This window comes from Nyctibius grandis, chromosome Z (genome assembly GCF_013368605.1).
Source record: "Nyctibius grandis isolate bNycGra1 chromosome Z, bNycGra1.pri, whole genome shotgun sequence".
Lineage (NCBI taxonomy): Eukaryota > Metazoa > Chordata > Aves > Nyctibiiformes > Nyctibiidae > Nyctibius > Nyctibius grandis.
In genome coordinates, this window is record NC_090695.1 from 94,748,375 (window position 1) to 94,766,153 (window position 17,779).

The window sequence follows — 17,779 nt, forward strand, 5'->3', positions numbered from 1 at the left end:
AAAAAAGGAGCACTAATCCACCACTAAATGCAGAATCAAGAAATCTGATTCCCTTTTCCCTCCCTCTCCTCCCTTCCCCCCAACTCCAAAAGCAGAATCTGCATAGGACTTCCCGTACTGAGTGTAGCACCTGTGTAATTACAAATTACAACTGTGCTAACCACTGTACTAAATAGAGATGCTTGCCACTTAATTAAACCCTTTCTTAGAGAGGAAATGCATACACATTCACACTATCTCCTCTTCTTAATTGGTCTCAGACATTGCAGGAAGCTAGTCCCCAAGATTTGTCAGCCAGCCAGCCCACAGATGTTTCAGAAAGAAAACCAGGTCAGCATTAACAGGTTCACTTCTTTAGCTCTAGGCGACAGGTCAGCAGATCAGTGTCTGCTGTCTGCAGCTGGCAGGCTCTGCTAAGTGAAAATGGTTCTTAAGCATTGGCCTGAATTCCTGTCAAATCTGCACTTTTCTTTACAGGCCTGGACAGCAAGCGTGTGAAACAGCTACAGCAGCTTAATGCGATATCATCACTGAAGCCAACTAAATTTACCCTTGCAAATTGAAGGACGATGATAGGTACTCTCCAAACCTATGCCTCATTAAACCTAAGAGTCCCTCCAGGTCAGCCTTACACGTAAGCATCAGGGGCCTGAGACCTGCCTTCCAGTATAACCGTAATTAGATGCAACTCAAGAATGTCCAAGACCATGACTGAAGCCTCTGAGCAACACAGAAGAGTCCACGCACATTACTTTTCTTTCTGCTACATCAGCCTCACCTTTAATTTCCACACTGTATTCCATGGCCCTTCAGAAAAGGACAGCTGACCTCTCCATTGCTTCCCTGTGATGGGCACGGAAAAAAGCAAAATGATTCTGAAAAGTAACATGAACAAAATCTTTTGCTTTATCTTCCACACACAAACATCGAGCCTGAGCTGACAGTACTATTTGCAATAGAAAATGGTGCCCCAAAAAGGAAAGACCTACTTAAATGTCATTATTAATATATTTGATCACCTTGATTACTCTAACATCAAGAAATCTATCACTGATATAAAAATAATTCTGCTGTGCATACAGAGATCTTTGAGAGCCTAGCAGATGAAATTGTAAAAATTTCATATAGTCACTACTTCCAATTAAAAACCCCAAAACAAAAAACAGAAAACACCACAAATAAACAAAGAAAAAACCCAAACCCAACAAACCCCACATCACACATTACTATTTATTCTCTCAAAAAAAAAAAAAAAATGCTTGGACTAAAACTCCTCCAAAGCTGTTGCTGGTGGTCCACCTGTGAGCCTTTACAAATCTGCATAGCTTTTCAGCAAAACTTCAGCCTTGCAAAACTTGCAATCTTCTGCCACTTATGGATAAATACAAAGACAAATTCAGCATTAACCCTTGTCAGCTGCTATCAATGACTATCAGTATCTTCAGTATCTTAGTAACTGCCTCATCTTTAAAACATACCTGATGCACATCATTTTGCATCATTCAGTACTCCACAGTGTAGCTGTTTCTGGATAGCAATCACCTGGCTAATTCATTAGAGGACAAAGGCAACACCAGCCAAACATAGACAAGCAGCAGCCAAAAAGGCTTATTTAGAGTAAAAGCTCACAGAACAAGAACCCTCATTTTGCCTTTGGGTATCTGCTACATGCTGCAGAAGGGGAAGTCAGAACAGTAACAGCGCTGCTCTTAAGAATGCAATTCTATGGCTTGGGGTGGGGAGAAAAGAACCTGTCTTTGACCAACTCCTGTTAAACAAGATAAAATGAAGAATGTGGGGTGTAAATATGAAGCTTACAGAGTTGGTTGGAAAAACACTCTGCTCTGTACGTCATTAGAGAAATAAGTACAACTCTTTTTCATACCAAGTTCCTTCCCTAAGTACTGGACAAGGAGACAGTGATTGCATGCATGTAGCAGTAAACAGATTTTAAAAGATTTGGCAGCAACAATGAACAATTTTCCTTAGACTAGCTGACCCTTCTTCAGATGCCCAGCTGATGGTTTTTACAACAGGCTGAGCCTGCCAGACCTGAGCAGAAACCCAGTTTCCTCCAGCAGCAGGAGAAAGATTGCCATCTCGTGGGTGGTTTTGCACGCTGTCATCGAAAGAAAGCACCGTCCTCTTCACACACAGCCTTCCAGAAATATTTTTCTGTTAAAATACATGTTGTTTAATGACAGTCAAGAAACTACCTGGAAAATATCTCTAAGCTAATAGTCCAACTCTGAAAAAACAACCAAGTCTGTCATGATTAACACGGTTCTTCAGTGAAGATGGTGAACAACTCAATTACACAGATACTCAGTTTTGAAGAAATAAAAACTACATCAGCACATCCTGGATAGACAGAGTACAAGCAGCTTGTTTTCTCAACACAACTGTTCCCTAATGACAAAGTCCTACAATAGCCAGACATGAATATCCTCCTCAAAGAGAGTAAACTCCAAAATAAATAAGACTTTCTACTCACAAAGCAACAATTTCAAAATTTAGTGTTTTTTCCTTTTACAGTTTACCAAATCCTACAGCAGGAATATCAAGTCACAGCAGCACATGACAAATGTATGAAAATCCCTGGCAGCATAACAATGACACACAAAAAAAATACCTACTGCACAAAATTACATCCAAGATAAAAGACAGACCCAACCATACCGGAAAGTAGGCAGTAAGAAGATCAAGATATCAAAAAGATACATAATTAATTTATGTAGATCCCTAATGTGTATGCATGAACCATACATAACTATGGTGTGTATTATTTTGCTATCTGGGTATTGTGCAGCTTAAAAGTATATTATGTAACATTTGTATAAGGCTGGCATAATTCCAAGTGCAAATTCTGGAAAGAATACCGCACACCAGCAATGCAAACAGACTAACACACTCTACAGCTAAAGCTGTCTTTGTTTCCATAGTTCATGGGTGCAAGAGGAAAACCCAGGAGCTTACAAGTGGAATCCAGAACTAGCAAACATAAGATTAGCCTTTGAGTAAACTGTTAATGAACTTCTTTTCCTCACAAAAGGTGAAGCACTATAAACACTTAGCTCTTTCACAGTTACCAAAAAGAGACCAGTACTAGAACAGTAGAATTACCACTACGCTCCTAAAAGCTGCACCTCCTTTCCAAGTATTATTACATAAAATTACACTCAAAACTACACTCGTAGGTCTGATCATAAGCCAATCTGACAAAAAGCCTGCTGGGACCAGGCAATCAGTGAACAGAAACCACTGAGAGCAGACACAGAACAAGCCCTCTGGAAGTGCTGGAGGAAATGAAAAACCATCCTCTCCTAAAACACCACACACTGGATGCACTTCCCCTTCCACTCTCTGTACCAATGAAGAACGTGATTAGAAAAGATGAGAAATTCTAATACATTCCCTTTTTTCTTGCTTATCTAGTTATTAGCAAACAGCACATTGCTCTGGCTCTTTGGTACAACCATCCAACTTGTTCCTATTTTCTTCTACTATAAGATGGGCAATTAACTCTTCTCAAACTTTCACCAACAGCGTACTCCAGGAACTTAACTAGGACAATGATCTCTCATCATCTTCATAACCCTGACTGAAAACTAACATAAATCATGCTGTAAGAAGTCTGAGAAAAAAAAAAACACACCACCAAAAAAAAGGGAGGGCAAAATCATCCAGTTCCACTTGCTACAATTGCATGCAAAAGATTATTTTTCCTCAAGAGCAATTCCCTCTTCTGTATGAGAAGATGCCACTAATAGCACTAAACAATATGGCCCAATCAAAAAGCTAACACTTTACAGCGAATATTCTGATTTGAAATGAAGGAGTTATTAGACTTCAACAGGCAGAATCACTTGGTTCCATTTCTCTCCCACTGTGAAATTACCTCATTAAACCTTTAACAGCTTGAGGTAAGTACAAAGCTTTTACTCCACTGTCTGATAGAACAGGTTTTGTGAAAAGGATTCATACCATTTCTGTCCATTCCTTGCCATAGGATATTTGCACAATTCTAACTTCATCTAAATGCATGTATCCTCAGCAGATGCAGAACAGAATCTCAAGCATGCTACCACCTACTAGCATCCTCTAGAAAAAGATTCATTATCCTCATTAAACAGAACGCACTAAGAAAATTAAGGGGGCTTTCTCAAGTTGAACAAGCATCTTTTACATGAAGTAGTAATGTGCTCAAACCATACATGCAAATCCAAACAGTCCTACTGCCAAACAATCCCAGCAGTGTGCAGACATAGCTCTGTTGTTGGGCACATGTAACGAATGGACTAAAGAAACAACTGGTAAAATTAGGTCTGCGGTTCATGTTGCAGCTCAGGCCTTGATGCAATATGAAAGGCAATCTGTACTATAATGCTCATACCAAGACAGTTATTTACAAAGAAGCACCTCTCCTTCTAGCATAACAACAATCTAAACATTTACAGAAAACAAAACAGTGCTGAAACATATGACACACAAGAGCATCATAGCTACACAGAAAACCTTCTGCAGTGGAGGAAAGTGATCAGCAGATGCACCATTTCCAGCCCTTCTTTATAGCACATACATACCAGAGACCTTAAAATACCTGGTTCAGTGCTCCAGAGGTCAGAACAAGTTGTTAAGTAATAGTACACAAAGAGACTACCTGGTGTTACAAAACACCACTGTGGGCATGGGGTTTTTTCCCCCCTTTTATAAGAAACAGTTTATTCCATTTCTCTTGTTAGACAAAATAACTAAGTTAGCAACTGTTCTTCAGCTGCTTTAGGGAAGAAAAGTCACAACAACATGACCTGGCAGTTTATTTTGATATCCAGATTTCAAAGAAATCATATTTACAACAATTTGTCACAAGTAACATACATTCTCTTCTCTGGACATATCCTAAAATTCTTAGAAGTTCACTTATTAAGCTAGCAGAATCTCTAACTAAACATGAACGTAGCTATATGCAAGATGTTCAAAGGACTCAAAATTGAACCTCGGTCTCAGAGACATTGGTCAAGTTGACTTGGCAAAAAATATTTGTTAGTTCCCAAAATTCTTCATAATAGTTTGTAACTTATGGTTCTTCTCATATATAATAAAAAGTACTGGAAGAGCTTCCACATGAAAAAGAGCAAGAAAGCACCACACTTCAGAGATCAGATGATTAAGAGGAGAGGATAGTGGTTTAAACCTTTTCACTCCCTCCAGAGCTGTGAGCACATACCTGATATTCAAGCCAGTGCTTTGGTCCAGTTTCTCCCAGCTTTTTAATTTTCCCAGAAGTTTCTAGAGATCAAAAAAAGAGTTAGAGACTGTCTTTGTTTAGCCCACAGCCAGGGCTAAACAATAACCAGTTGTTCTATCACCCAATGCCCCTTCCCTGACCAAGAAAGGGAATTGAGAAAAGGAGGGAGACTCATGGGTAAAATTGAAAAGATTAATAAAATAAGGAAACCAATATCAATGCTAATACAAAAGACACAAAATTATACCTAGCCCACAAAGTGATGGCAAGTCGCTCCAGGGATGGCAACCATTGAGGTGAGAAGAGAGCAGAGCAAAGAACGCCACCCATCCTCACTAAGCTTTCCCTTTTATAGTGAACCTGACGTTAATGTTATAGAATACACCTGTGGGCCAGCCTGGGGCAGCTGCCCTGGATTTAACTGCTAATGGCCTTGATCACCATCCCACAGCTGGCCACAAACTGAAACAAAATGTAACAGCAAAGTGATTCTGTAAATTTTTTCCCCACAAAACCAGGACAGAGACACAGGCAGATGTTCTAAGAGCTCATTTTCCACAGTCTTCTCAAAATTCTCCATTCAAACTGTGTCTTTCCTTGTCCTCTTGTAGATTTCATTATCTTTTTATCTCGCACTTTCAGGTTGCTATTCTCCAGCCCTCACAAACATTTTCCCTCTCACCACAGCTCTACGACACACAAAACCCATGTTACACTTCAGCACTACAGATTATCTAACACTATGAGCTACCATCACTGTACTAGATCTTGACAGACTAGACTCTTGGCAACAGAGAAGAAAAGTTGTATCTTCAACACCAGTTCTGTACCAGCTGAAGTGCCCATTTCTCCTCCTCCAGTTCCTCCTGTAGCTTTTTATTTTCAGTCAATACCAGATAGTATTATCTAAACCTGATCAGACACCAGTATAGTTCTGCAGATCAACAAGTTTACACATTGAGGTTAATCTCTTGACAACTCACTCTATGCTTGATACAGGGTGGGATGGAAGCAAGACAATTTTATTCATCTGACACCACATTCTGGCCCTGCTAGCATTGGCAGTAATCCAAGTGTGTATCAAGGCTCTTACCACATGCCTGTTTGGCAACACCATGTCTGGGCAGAGCTTAACGCCAAAAAAAGCATTTCCAGCAGAAGAAAGGTAAAAGAGAAACAGCAAGGCCAAAAAAAGATATTATGATGAGATAGTTCTCTACAGAAAATACCCAGCTGACCAGGAGATATCCTTTTGCCTTTTTCACCTTCCTGCCATAGCTCCCCTCATGCTGACATTTAAGTTTGGGAATGCCTGGTTCGAACACATTAATTAAAACAGGTATCGTATCTCAATTAACACAATACATGAAGAGCCTAAAAGACAGGACAGGCAACAAGGGAAACCCCTGTTCTGCTCATATACCAAATGTTCCCAGCTCCTCACCTCATTTTCCAATTCAACAGTCACTAGCTGTGCTTGGACTTTCTCATAGCGTTCCAGTTTTCTTTGGAGACCTTCTACCTCCTCTTTAAGCAATCCGTTGTTTTCTTTCATTTCCCTATGGTGAAAAGAGAGACAACAATTAAAGAGCCATGCAACTCAATTCACTCTCACAAACTTCCAGATACACATGGAATTACAAGGGAATCATATGACATTGAACAGACATTATGACATTCAACTGACTCACTTCTATAACCTTCACTTCAAAGCCACTGCTACAAAAAAAAAAAACCTGCAGCTTTATTGAACTGATTTTTTTCTCCTCTAAGTGCCATCCTAATTATGTCCAAACAACCTGAAGTTTTGTATCTGCTTTACTGATTGGCAAAACAGCGTGAAGGGGAGCAAAAGACTCCCAGCTCTGGTCTTCAGCCAGGCTGAATGCAGGGTTGGAACTCAGCAAGCCGTAGCCACTCAGGTTTTTTGAGTACTCTGTGATGACTGAGCAAGCATTGAGACTGCTTGTTTTTACTTTAACAGAGGTGTGCAAGGGTGAGATAAAACCATTTAAAAAAAATATATGGCCTCTACTCTGTTGTTATCATGTTTCTGTGCACAAAAAACAAGCATGAGAAAAGATTCCAAGATAAACAATTTAAAATTATAATGAAACACTAACAAGAACAAAGCCAAGGGAAATAATTTAATTTTAGAATAAGAAGCTGGCAAGATCACTCATGTAATTTACGCTTTTTTTTTTCCAAAGTGCATCAAAAGATGGAAATTAAGTTTACTCTAAAAAAAAAAAAATCTTTAAGGCAAGTTATTTCATCATACATAGGAATTTCATTTTCCAAATCAATTGCCACTTCAGAAACCCAGAAAGTCCATTCTACTGAGGGCTAGATCAGACTGCTTTAGAAATTTAAACAAAAGACCTTCCAAACATTATGCTGGAACAACAGGCCTTTAGAATAGTGGTAACAATAACTAAGCAAAAACACTTATTATGGAAATGTTCAGCTGTCTCATCTCTCTACAGGGATTTCTTTCCCAAACCTGTATAAAGTTCATCGCTATCTTTAAACATTGAGTTCTGTTCTAACAAATAGGTATCACCATCCAGAACGATCAATATGCTCTCGCTGTGTTCAGGAAGATTACCCAGAGATCTTGTCAGATCCTCTCATCTAGTAACCATCACAACACTGCTCAATTCATACACAGTATTTATATGAAATATTTAAACTACCTTCTAAAGTCTCCCATATGGAAGCTCAATAGAGGGATTTGAACGTGCATATAGTGCAATGGTAGCAGGTACAGGAGAACACAAGATAACCTGCTCAACAACCGAACCCTTCTTTCACCTGAAGTAGGCATTTTCCTCCCTCAGTTGGCGCAATTCCCGCTCCATTTTTGGGAAACGGGCCAGTTCTGCCTTCATGTTCTTGACAATTAGAGCATCATGTTCCTGCTGGGAGAACTTCTGTTCCAGATCCTGGAAAACATGGGATGACAAGAGGACAGCAATGATTACCTTGGAACTCATAAGAGCTACTTCTCCGTTGTACTTTTTAAACTCAAATCAATGACTCAAATGAAGTTGGAAGGGAACTCAGTAAGTCATCTGGTCTAATCCATTGCTCAAAGTAGGGATGACTCCTCTTCCACTTATAACACCTGGGCTGGCATCTTCTCTACACCTGTTTACCCTACGTTCATAACAAAAAAAGATTTCTGCTAAACATTAAAAGGACCTTCTTCTAAACCAAATCTGTGATTTTCTTGTCCTTATCCCTCCACCAATGAAGTGTGGAGAGGGGCCCTTGGAAGGCCTCCAAGAATTAGGAATGAAAAGAAACACAACAATGCATTTTAGCATTATGGTAAATTTGCTTTTTTTTTTTTTTCCTGAAAAAAAGAGTTATTTAGAGCTGTATTGCAGTCTGATGTCCTGTTTCCCAACCTTTCCTTTCAATGGAGGAAATGCCATTCTTGCAATGGCAGAACTGGCAGCAAGGCTGGCTTTCAGTGGAGTTTTGCTTTACAGCAACCACAGGCAATGCCACTACCAGCACCTGCTCAAACCAAAGTAACTCTCCACTTCCACCACCCCCAGGAAGATAAGACAAGTGAAAAAGATACACTCCCACCAACCTACATGTTAATTTGAAAGGACATAAAGCATCTCTATACTCACATTTAACACACTTAACCACAGTGTGGTTTTGAAAGCTTTGCAAGTAATTGCACTTTCTCAAAGAGCTAAACCCAACTCCAGAGAAAGGATTTTCTGGGAAGCAGAAAAATATCTGCAGCTGCTAGGTTCACCCTCCATCATTTGAAAAAGATTCTTACTCTGGCACAAGATCAAACAGAGCATTCCTCCAGAGCAGTGCATAAGGATATAAATCACCTTTCCACAGGGAAAGCATGGGTGGATTCTTTTTTCCAATCAATTGATACAACAAAGGTGAAGAGTGTCATGTTACAGCTCATTGTAGGTAGCCTGGCCCATCCAATTGAATTTAGCCAACCTCAGTTCTTGCTGGCCACCAGATCAGGTTCTTATATGACAAACTAACCTTTTATTTCTGCAATAGTCATTTTTTTAAAAAACACTGTTCTGTTCTTCCATGGAATAAATTAAAAACTAAAGCTTTATATAGGCCACAAAGTTTCGTACCTTAATCTTCTGTTCATATTCTGCCAGTATGGATTGGCTTGCTTGCAATGTCTGGATTTGCTGACTAGCCTCTTGCCATTTTCTATTAGATATAGACACAAGAGGCATTTAGCACCCAGGAATCACATACCAAAGACAAACACCACTAACAAGGTATATGGTACTGTTATAGAAGATTGTCTCTCACACAGTTTCACACTCATACCATCTCCCTCTAATGTAGAGACAAAACAACCTATTTTAATAAAAATATGCATCTCAAGAAATATCCAAAAATCAAGCGACCTTAACTCTGAAACCAACAAATATACACACAGTAAATAAATAGCACCTTTGAAATTGAAGAGTTGAACATAGTAAGCAAGGAAAAACACTCATATCTTTCAACTACCCCTCAACTATGATTTAAGGCTTGATATTTTTGTTCTGTTCAGTCTATAAAGTTCAGATTAGCCTTTCCCACCCACATGCCTTCTGTTAACTCTCTACCATGAATATGAGACATTGCTGAGATTTTAAGCTCAAGTAATTTTTTTTCTCAAGGTACAATTAAATTGCACCTCCAAGCTAGTTTCAAACAACGGTTATAACCTGCACATCCAGATCAAAGAACTCCCTTTGAAGAGCACTGTTGAAGGTTTTCTGAGTGATGACAGCTGCAGAAGATTGAAGTTTTGTTTGCCTTTTTCTCCCTACAGTCATTCATCCCCTGCTTACTTATGTTGAACATCCAGCTGTTCCATCAGCTCCTGCTTCTGAGAGTCTTGGCTTGTCATCTGCATCTCTTGATTCATTATATTCCATTGCAGCTCTGATATTTTCCCTTTTAATATAGTGATTGTCTGAATTAATGGAAAGAAAGAATAAACACGTAAGGCTATGAGTCTCCAAACTGGACATTATGGATGGTGATAGACAGAAATCATATCCAACTAAAAAATACAAACACTGAATCTAGAAGCAATCCCACACTCTTGCAAACCTTCAGACCTGCTAACTCACCTCAAAAACAAAGGCGAGAGAAAATCATTTAGTTGCTTTCATCTGTCACCCAAATGATCACCTATTAAGTGGGTGACCTCAAACCGGCATGAAAAATATCAAGCTTCAAAGCTAGATGATGATAAAACACAAGTATATATATTAAAGTAAAAAAATTATCCCACAGCCATTCCAAATATATTTTGCCTGGGTTTCAAAATTGAAAATGTCTGGGTTTGCCTCAGCCAAATACCAGAAGTATTATGCTTTCCTTAAAAGTACAGGCCGGTGGTTTTTAAAATTTTGTTCTAAATATCTTAACTATAAAGAAAAACTCACAGGTTTGTTTCAAATAGCCACTACTCAGCTCCCTTTAACAGAGAAAAATAGAAAAATCTCAAAACATTACATATGTAGTGTGCTTTCTAGACAGAGAGACATGTAGGGTTCTCATCTTGATACTGATGGATATGGAAATAAAAGAACACAGAAACAGAACTGCTGCACACATTTCATATGTGGGTTTAGCTTCTCTCACGTGCCATCACTGTCTCCCTGTTTTTCATCACTGATAACTGGCATGTTAAAGCTGTTTATCTGCTTTATCACATAGATACATTTCCAGTGACATCTAGGCAGGAGGAAGGCTTGAGGACTTAGTGGTTGTTAATCACAACTGGTGCAGGAAACCAAATTAAACAGAAAAGTTACCAATGAACCAGCTGAACTTAACTATAATGATATCTGAAAAAGCTAAGATGATGATCTGTTCATCCCAAAGAACTGAAATTGTTATCCAAGCATTCATTCTACAGTGGAACACATGGGCATTCAAGACACTTTGGGAAGACATACCTTACACGTAACTTTGGTCTCATCCACTCTACAGTTCCCCCTACTTCCCTGAACACCTTCTCATCTTATCTCCTCCATCATTCCCCCTTTCTTTACTCAGTGTCATGTAACCTGACTTCTAAACCTAGATGCTGTACGTGACTTACACTTTTTTTCTCCTTCTCCGTATCAACCTGTCTAAGAAATCTCTTCTCATTGTTAATTAACACAGCAACATCTTCTGACCTGCTTACTTGCGTCTGGACTTGGTTAGGTTCTAAACTTTGACAGCAAAGACACACACCATCAGGGTTTATTCATTTCCAGATGATGAACACAGTGATTCCAATTATATCTTTTTTTTTTAATCAGAAAGGGCACTTTCAATTCACAAGAACTGCAAAGTCACCTGAAGCTATGAATGGATTGAAAAATTACTCTGTTCTTACTTCATTAGCTTCAGCTAATTTACTCTCCTTCTCTTGCAGCTTCTTACTCATTGTCTCCATGCTCTTCTTATAGGATTTGTTCATCTCCATTTGTTCTTTCAGTTTATTTTCAGCTTCTGTTTCCCTTTCCTGATACTGCTTTATGCGTGTGAGCAGCTCCTGGTTACGGTCAGCCTCTCGCTTGCAAAGAAAAGAAATGCAAAGAGGCATAAGAAGAAAGTAGCACAAAGGCGAAGCCATTTTTGTTTCTCCCGTCTCCACTCCTCATTACTAGGGTCACCAAGGCATCATCATGAAGCAGTGTTACTCAGACCATAGCTTTAACCTTTGCACCAGCAAGAGCAAAAATCTTACCAGCAGCAATTCAATGTCAAGGAACTACCCAGGGCAATGGAGTCAGAAAATTAAGAGACTCTTCCAAATTAATTAGACTAAGACATGAATATGAGAATACAGACATGGCTTCACAGACTCCACTGCACACTCTCCAGCTGATCAAAGATAAAAACATTTGATGCTCCAATTTAAAGCTGACCCGTGCATAGCAAACTGCCTTTCAGAAACTTGGATCTCAATAGTTGGGTTAACACGACAAACTCCCCTCTGCAACTTCTGGACATTTTATGAGGCTATTTAATAGAAAAGAAACCGGGTTTAAATGCACAGTATTATCAATTAATACAATAATACTTTTGCACTCTGACAACCTTTCATACACCATTTCAGTTTATTCGTACCACAAACTGATTAACATTTATTGAAAAAATGTGTAGTAAATTGCTTTGCTAATCAAAGCAAATCGAGACACGGATTTACATACTAAGCAAGGATTATGCAAAGCTATGTGAGGTTCCTAAAACCTTTATCCACATGACTCAAAAAACCCACAGAATCTGAGCAGGGTAATTACCACAGTGCTGGCTTAGTGCTACTCTCCTTTTTTTGTACCAGTATTTCAAGGTTTTCTGTGACTGAATCAGCTGCATTCCAGCTTGAACTCTTCCTGGCTTAATCCCACATCACCTGACTTCAGATGAACGAGGAATTTAGTCACTGACTCGCTATTTCACAACTACACACTAAATTTGTCACCCAGCAAGCACCCTTGTAAAATACAACAAAACATGTTTATTATTTTTTAAAGATTTCTTTTTAAATAATCAGCCGCATACAAAACCTTTATTATCCTACAAAACCCACAGATCTACTACTTATTTCAGTAACGTACTTAAACAAACATATACAGGCATAAAACCAGAAACCAATAAAAGCTGTTAGTCCCCGAGTGAGGCTCACTGTTTTATCAGTGCAAGCTCTCTTGTGTGACAGTGCACAGTTGGCACTGCTGTCATTCCAATTAATTACAGTCACACAGACTAAATGCTTGCAACTGTGCCAGCAGAATTTTAAATTCATCTGGGAGAAAAATGCTTAAATACTTCTAGGAGAAACAAATAACAAACCCCTTTTGTTACTGCTACTCATGACAACTTCAGTGCTAAACTAACAGAAATTAGTGATGAGATCATCAGTTCGTCAACCAAACAAGGCTTTGACGTTCACACTCTTGTGTACATTAGCAAGTTAGTGCAATGTGCTGCGAGGGGATCTGTAGAGCAAAACAGCTGGTGCTGGGAACTTGAGAGCCACACCACCACCATGTTTCCAGTAAACGCAAACGCAGTAAATGCATTCCAGGAGCATTTACTACAGATTCGCTGAAGTCTTGCTCTGAAGGCAGAGTGTCCACTAGCAGTTGGAGAACACTAGGCTTGCTCATGGATTGCATCTTTCAGTTTATAGTTTCATCCAAAAAAAGTCGACTATACACATTCTGAGACACACCACTGCAAACCAAAGCATGGCACATGAGGAGTCAAGAGCATATCCCTAATCCAAACTGAAACACCAATGTAGATGCACTACGTACGTTCTGACTTAGGTCTATGATATCAAGCCATCTGCAACTGTCATGCTTACCTCAAAATTTCTGGCATTGGTATTGGCTGCCTTCTCTAGCTCAATGCGAGCTCGTTTGTGGCTAAGCTCCATCTGCATCTTCTCTCGTTCCACCTGCAGGAGCTGGGATTTGGAGTGGATCTGCCCAGCTTGTTCTTCCAACTGGCCAGTTTCATGTATGAAAAGGGACATTAAACACCATTAACAGCACTGCAATGATATCACTATCTCCCACCCTGTACTATTCAGGTGACACTTGCAAGACATTTTACAAATTACAAGGAAATTATCACCATGTTTGTTGTACTCATCCTTTCACACCAGCTGCAGATGGAGAAACCAAGAGTTCAACACCACACTCAGAAACCCACATCAAATCCATGTTAGTTGGAAAGAAGTGAATTTCAAGTTCTTCATTCAGAATTTCTCATTCAATCTCTAGAGATACTCTGACAAAATGGAGTTCTCTATCTAAAAAAAGGTTAATTACCAACTCCCCAAGCCTCATAAAAGTAACAGCAGCTAACCAAGAAGCAGAGACCACACTCCCCATGATATTTAACTGCTGAGCAAAATAACGTGTTTTTCTACTACCTGCTACAACATTACGCTTTATTTCTTCATTCAAATTACCTTAGAGCAGACAACACTAACAGAATACCTCACATCTAAGCAATGTACATTCAACGCATAGCTAATAAAGACTCTCTAACCAGACAGCCTCCTCTAACCGTCTCTGTAACCAGAGATGTACCACAGACAGAAAATGTATAAATTTTTGTCAACACTCCAAATGCAAAGCAGATTTACATTAAAAAGAAAGCAAGTTTATTTTATACTTAGAGACTGAAATATAAATTATATTAAGATACAGAATGCAGAAACTTTATTCCAGCCTAATAAACAGTCCTTAGGATCCAAAATGTCAACTTACTCCATGCTTTATGAGCATAAGGCAGCTTGCAGGAAAAAGTCAAAAAAACCCCATGTGGATACAAACAGAAGCAGCCAAGAAAGGCCAACTGGTTAGCACATCAAAGCCATGCACAGTGCAAGTCTCCTGTATGCGTCCAGGCAAAGAAACTTTAAGGAAGATTGTGAAAAAAAGGTAACAAATGACTTACCAGAAAAATATTAACAGATACAAAGCTCCTTTGTTCAGCAATATGAAAACAGCTTACAATTTAATTTCCTGAGCTGTTATACAGATATAACAAGCAGGCAAGAAATTCAAAGGACCTTTCTTAAATAGTCACAAAACAGAAATAAGTATGTCTGACACTTTAAAAAAATTTAAAGATTCTAGAATGTTCACCAAAAGCAAGCTTCCATTATTGAGCTTGCATGAATATCAATTTTTGAAAGAATGGTCAGATCTTAATGAAATCAATCCCGACTCCTGGCATCAAAAGGACTCTACAACCACCCTCAAGTGATACTGCAGGCATCACCAAGCTGAGGATGCCTCACCTGCACCCTCTGCTGGTACTGAATCTGTAAGGAGCTTTGAGACGATCCTGGTGTAGCCAGTCCAGAAACCCCCTCCATACGCTGTGAAATAAAGTTGTTGAGGGATCTCAGGGTGGAGAAGACAGTGGTATTATCTTCCAAGTCCTCCATGGCTCTGGAAATACACAAAAAGTCATCAGCAAAACATTCAGAGCAACCTATGGTATACTGGCTGTTTTGCTAAAAAGAGATAGATACATCAGTGCCCTGAGGAAACACTAAATGCAAGGTCTTCCCATTTACAGGGTACAAAACCCAACCTGTTAGTCACTGCTGGGATCCACAGATTACTGCTGGGATCAGCCTGAACCAGAAGACGCTGTCCAACCAAGGCTGAAGCTGTAGGTCTCTGAAATGAGAAACTGACACAACAGAGTCTGTTCTTTCCTGAGCTTTCTACCTGAAATGATTTGCTTTTATTTAAATACATTCTCCCCTGAATCTCAGCCCATAAGTGTACAAATAAGAGCTGTCATAAGTCATACAAAACTGAATTCTCCTTTCCTATATAATCAGTATAGATTTCGAGATACAAGTTAACATTGTAGGACATGAAGATCTACAGCACATAACACTAACAAACAGCATTCGTTCATCTTCTTCCAAACATTTGAGGCAGAGAGAACTAACTCCGTACTAGCAGCTAACCCTACCTTCTACACAACTTGATTCTGGTTTCCAAAAGGCACTTTGGAACCTAACTTCCAGCAACGAGCCTTCCCGAGTTCATAGATCACTTCTGTAAGTAAAACCGTGTCTCCCCATTCACGTAAAAGTTTTTGCGATTCTTCCTTCAAACCTTTGGCCTAACTGGAAGGCCAAAGATAAATCAAGCTCAGAAAAGCCTGCAAGTTTTCCCAGGGGACTTCAGGAAGCCTTAAGTGAGTCCCTCTAGTGACTGCATGCCCCACAAAGCCCCGGGAGCACAGAAGGCAGCTCAGAACTAGGCAAGGCAACCCACAACATCCACACAGGCTTGTACCAGAGACACAGACTTGGGGCTAACTTTCAGGCTTGTGCGCTCTCAGGTAACACAGCAGTTATTCTTTGGATTTATACCATCGCAAAGAGGAGACATACTAGAAGCGCACTGGCAACAGATCAGCCAAAACCCAAATGAAAACATTTATTCGAAGTATTTCAGTACCACATACAAACAAATTCAAGGGAGACCACTGCCAACAGGTAACTGGGCTCCAGCAAGGCTGTTCGGAAATCAAGAATAGCCCTAAAAATTACGAAGACACTTACGTCCTGCCTCCTGCTGCAGAAGGCCCTTTGGCAAAGGCTCCCTTGCAGGGCACCAAGGGACCCCCAGCCCTCACAACCCAGGGCCCCGCGGCAAACCCCCGAGAGCGGGCAGCCGGGCCGCCCTGGGCACCGCGGGGGGCTCGCCCTCACGGACCCGCCCGGAGGGAGCAGAGGGGGAGCGGGGCCCCGGCAGCGCCCACAGCCCTGCCCCGCCTCGGGGGCGGCGGGAGGAACGGGGACACGGCACAGCCTCCCTTCCCCGCTCCCACGCCACCGACCTCGGCCGGCCGCGAGGGCCAAGCGGGGGACGCGGGCTGGGAGCGCCGGGCCGGGCCGGGCCGGGCCGGGCCGAGCGGAGCGGAGCGGAGCCGGGCCGAGCGGAGCCGGCGGCCTCCCCGCCCGCCCTCACACGCGCCCGCCCTCACTCACCCGCCGCGGGCGGCGCGCGCCCCGCTTGGATCTCCCTCCTCGCCCCGCGCCGAGATCTCACGCGATCTCGCGCCCAGATATCGCGAGAACAGTTGCTCGGGCAGCCGTAACGACGGGACTAGGCGCGCACTCCCTCCGCGCCGTACCGTAATACCCCGTGTCGGTACGAAAGCGGTTCGAGTTCAGCCTCCCCCCGCAACCCACCCCCCAAAACTGCTTTGTCCCCCGCTCCATCCCACGGACCGAGCTGCAACGCTCCTGCTCGGGCAGAGCCGTCCTGCCCCCCCGCAACTGCAGCCGGAGGAGCAGCAGGGAAAGCCCAGGCTCATCCAGCGCCCTGCTCGCGCCAGGCCCCGTCCCGAATCCCAGGGAATAAACTTTCTCAAACAGCAGACTGACATAAATTTTCTTTTTCCTTTCCAAACATACACAAAGCACCACCCAGCTCCACAGTTTAGGCTCTTGGGCTAATGCTTTCATGCACACCATTCAGTACAGAGATCTAGACGGGGAGGTTTCAAAGCAGTTAGAAATTGATAAGTCTGTAAGCAATCCCAAATGAGGTGTTTATAATGAGAAAGATCTGGAAGCCTTAAAAGCAGACAGTGCTGCCTATAACTCATGCCACAGTCAGCCTGATAAAAGTGCTATTTAATGTAAAATTGTCACTTCCAGATAAGGCAATGGCTACATCTATTTTTGCAAACAGAATTCTAGCAACTCAATCAGTAATTCTCCCTGTCTGGGATCCAAGGAACATCTTGTCATTTCACCTAGGAAATATCACTGGTCAAATACAAAACATTACTGAAAACAGAGGGGAAATTATCTTCTCAGTAGCGATGACCCTCCCTACTGTCATTTACTGGATTTATGAGTACCATGAAGCAGCAACTTCTAAATATAACCTGTGTCTTTAGAAAACACAGCACAGCCATCAGGCTAAACACTCCAGGGTCAGCCGTACATCCCGAGCGGCTGCGTTA

At 41.1% G+C, this 17,779-nt stretch overlaps 1 protein-coding gene across 2 annotated transcripts in view; it reads right to left on the reverse strand.

Annotated features, from left to right (window-relative positions):
- MAD1L1 (mitotic arrest deficient 1 like 1) overlaps positions 1–16,864 on the reverse strand; it is a 366,743-nt gene extending 349,879 nt beyond the window's left edge. For both annotated transcript variants that reach the window (XM_068422520.1, XM_068422519.1), the window contains exons 1-9: positions 16,794–16,864; positions 15,075–15,228; positions 13,626–13,766; positions 11,646–11,825; positions 10,099–10,223; positions 9,382–9,463; positions 8,063–8,193; positions 6,693–6,807; positions 5,228–5,289 (exon numbers count right to left, since the gene is read on the reverse strand). In XM_068422520.1, coding sequence (XP_068278621.1) covers positions 5,228–5,289; positions 6,693–6,807; positions 8,063–8,193; positions 9,382–9,463; positions 10,099–10,223; positions 11,646–11,825; positions 13,626–13,766; positions 15,075–15,224 — 986 coding nt within the window. In that variant the 5' untranslated portion in view covers positions 15,225–15,228; positions 16,794–16,864. The remainder of the gene's footprint in view (positions 1–5,227; positions 5,290–6,692; positions 6,808–8,062; positions 8,194–9,381; positions 9,464–10,098; positions 10,224–11,645; positions 11,826–13,625; positions 13,767–15,074; positions 15,229–16,793) is intronic.
- Between the last annotated feature and the right edge of the window lie 915 nt (positions 16,865–17,779).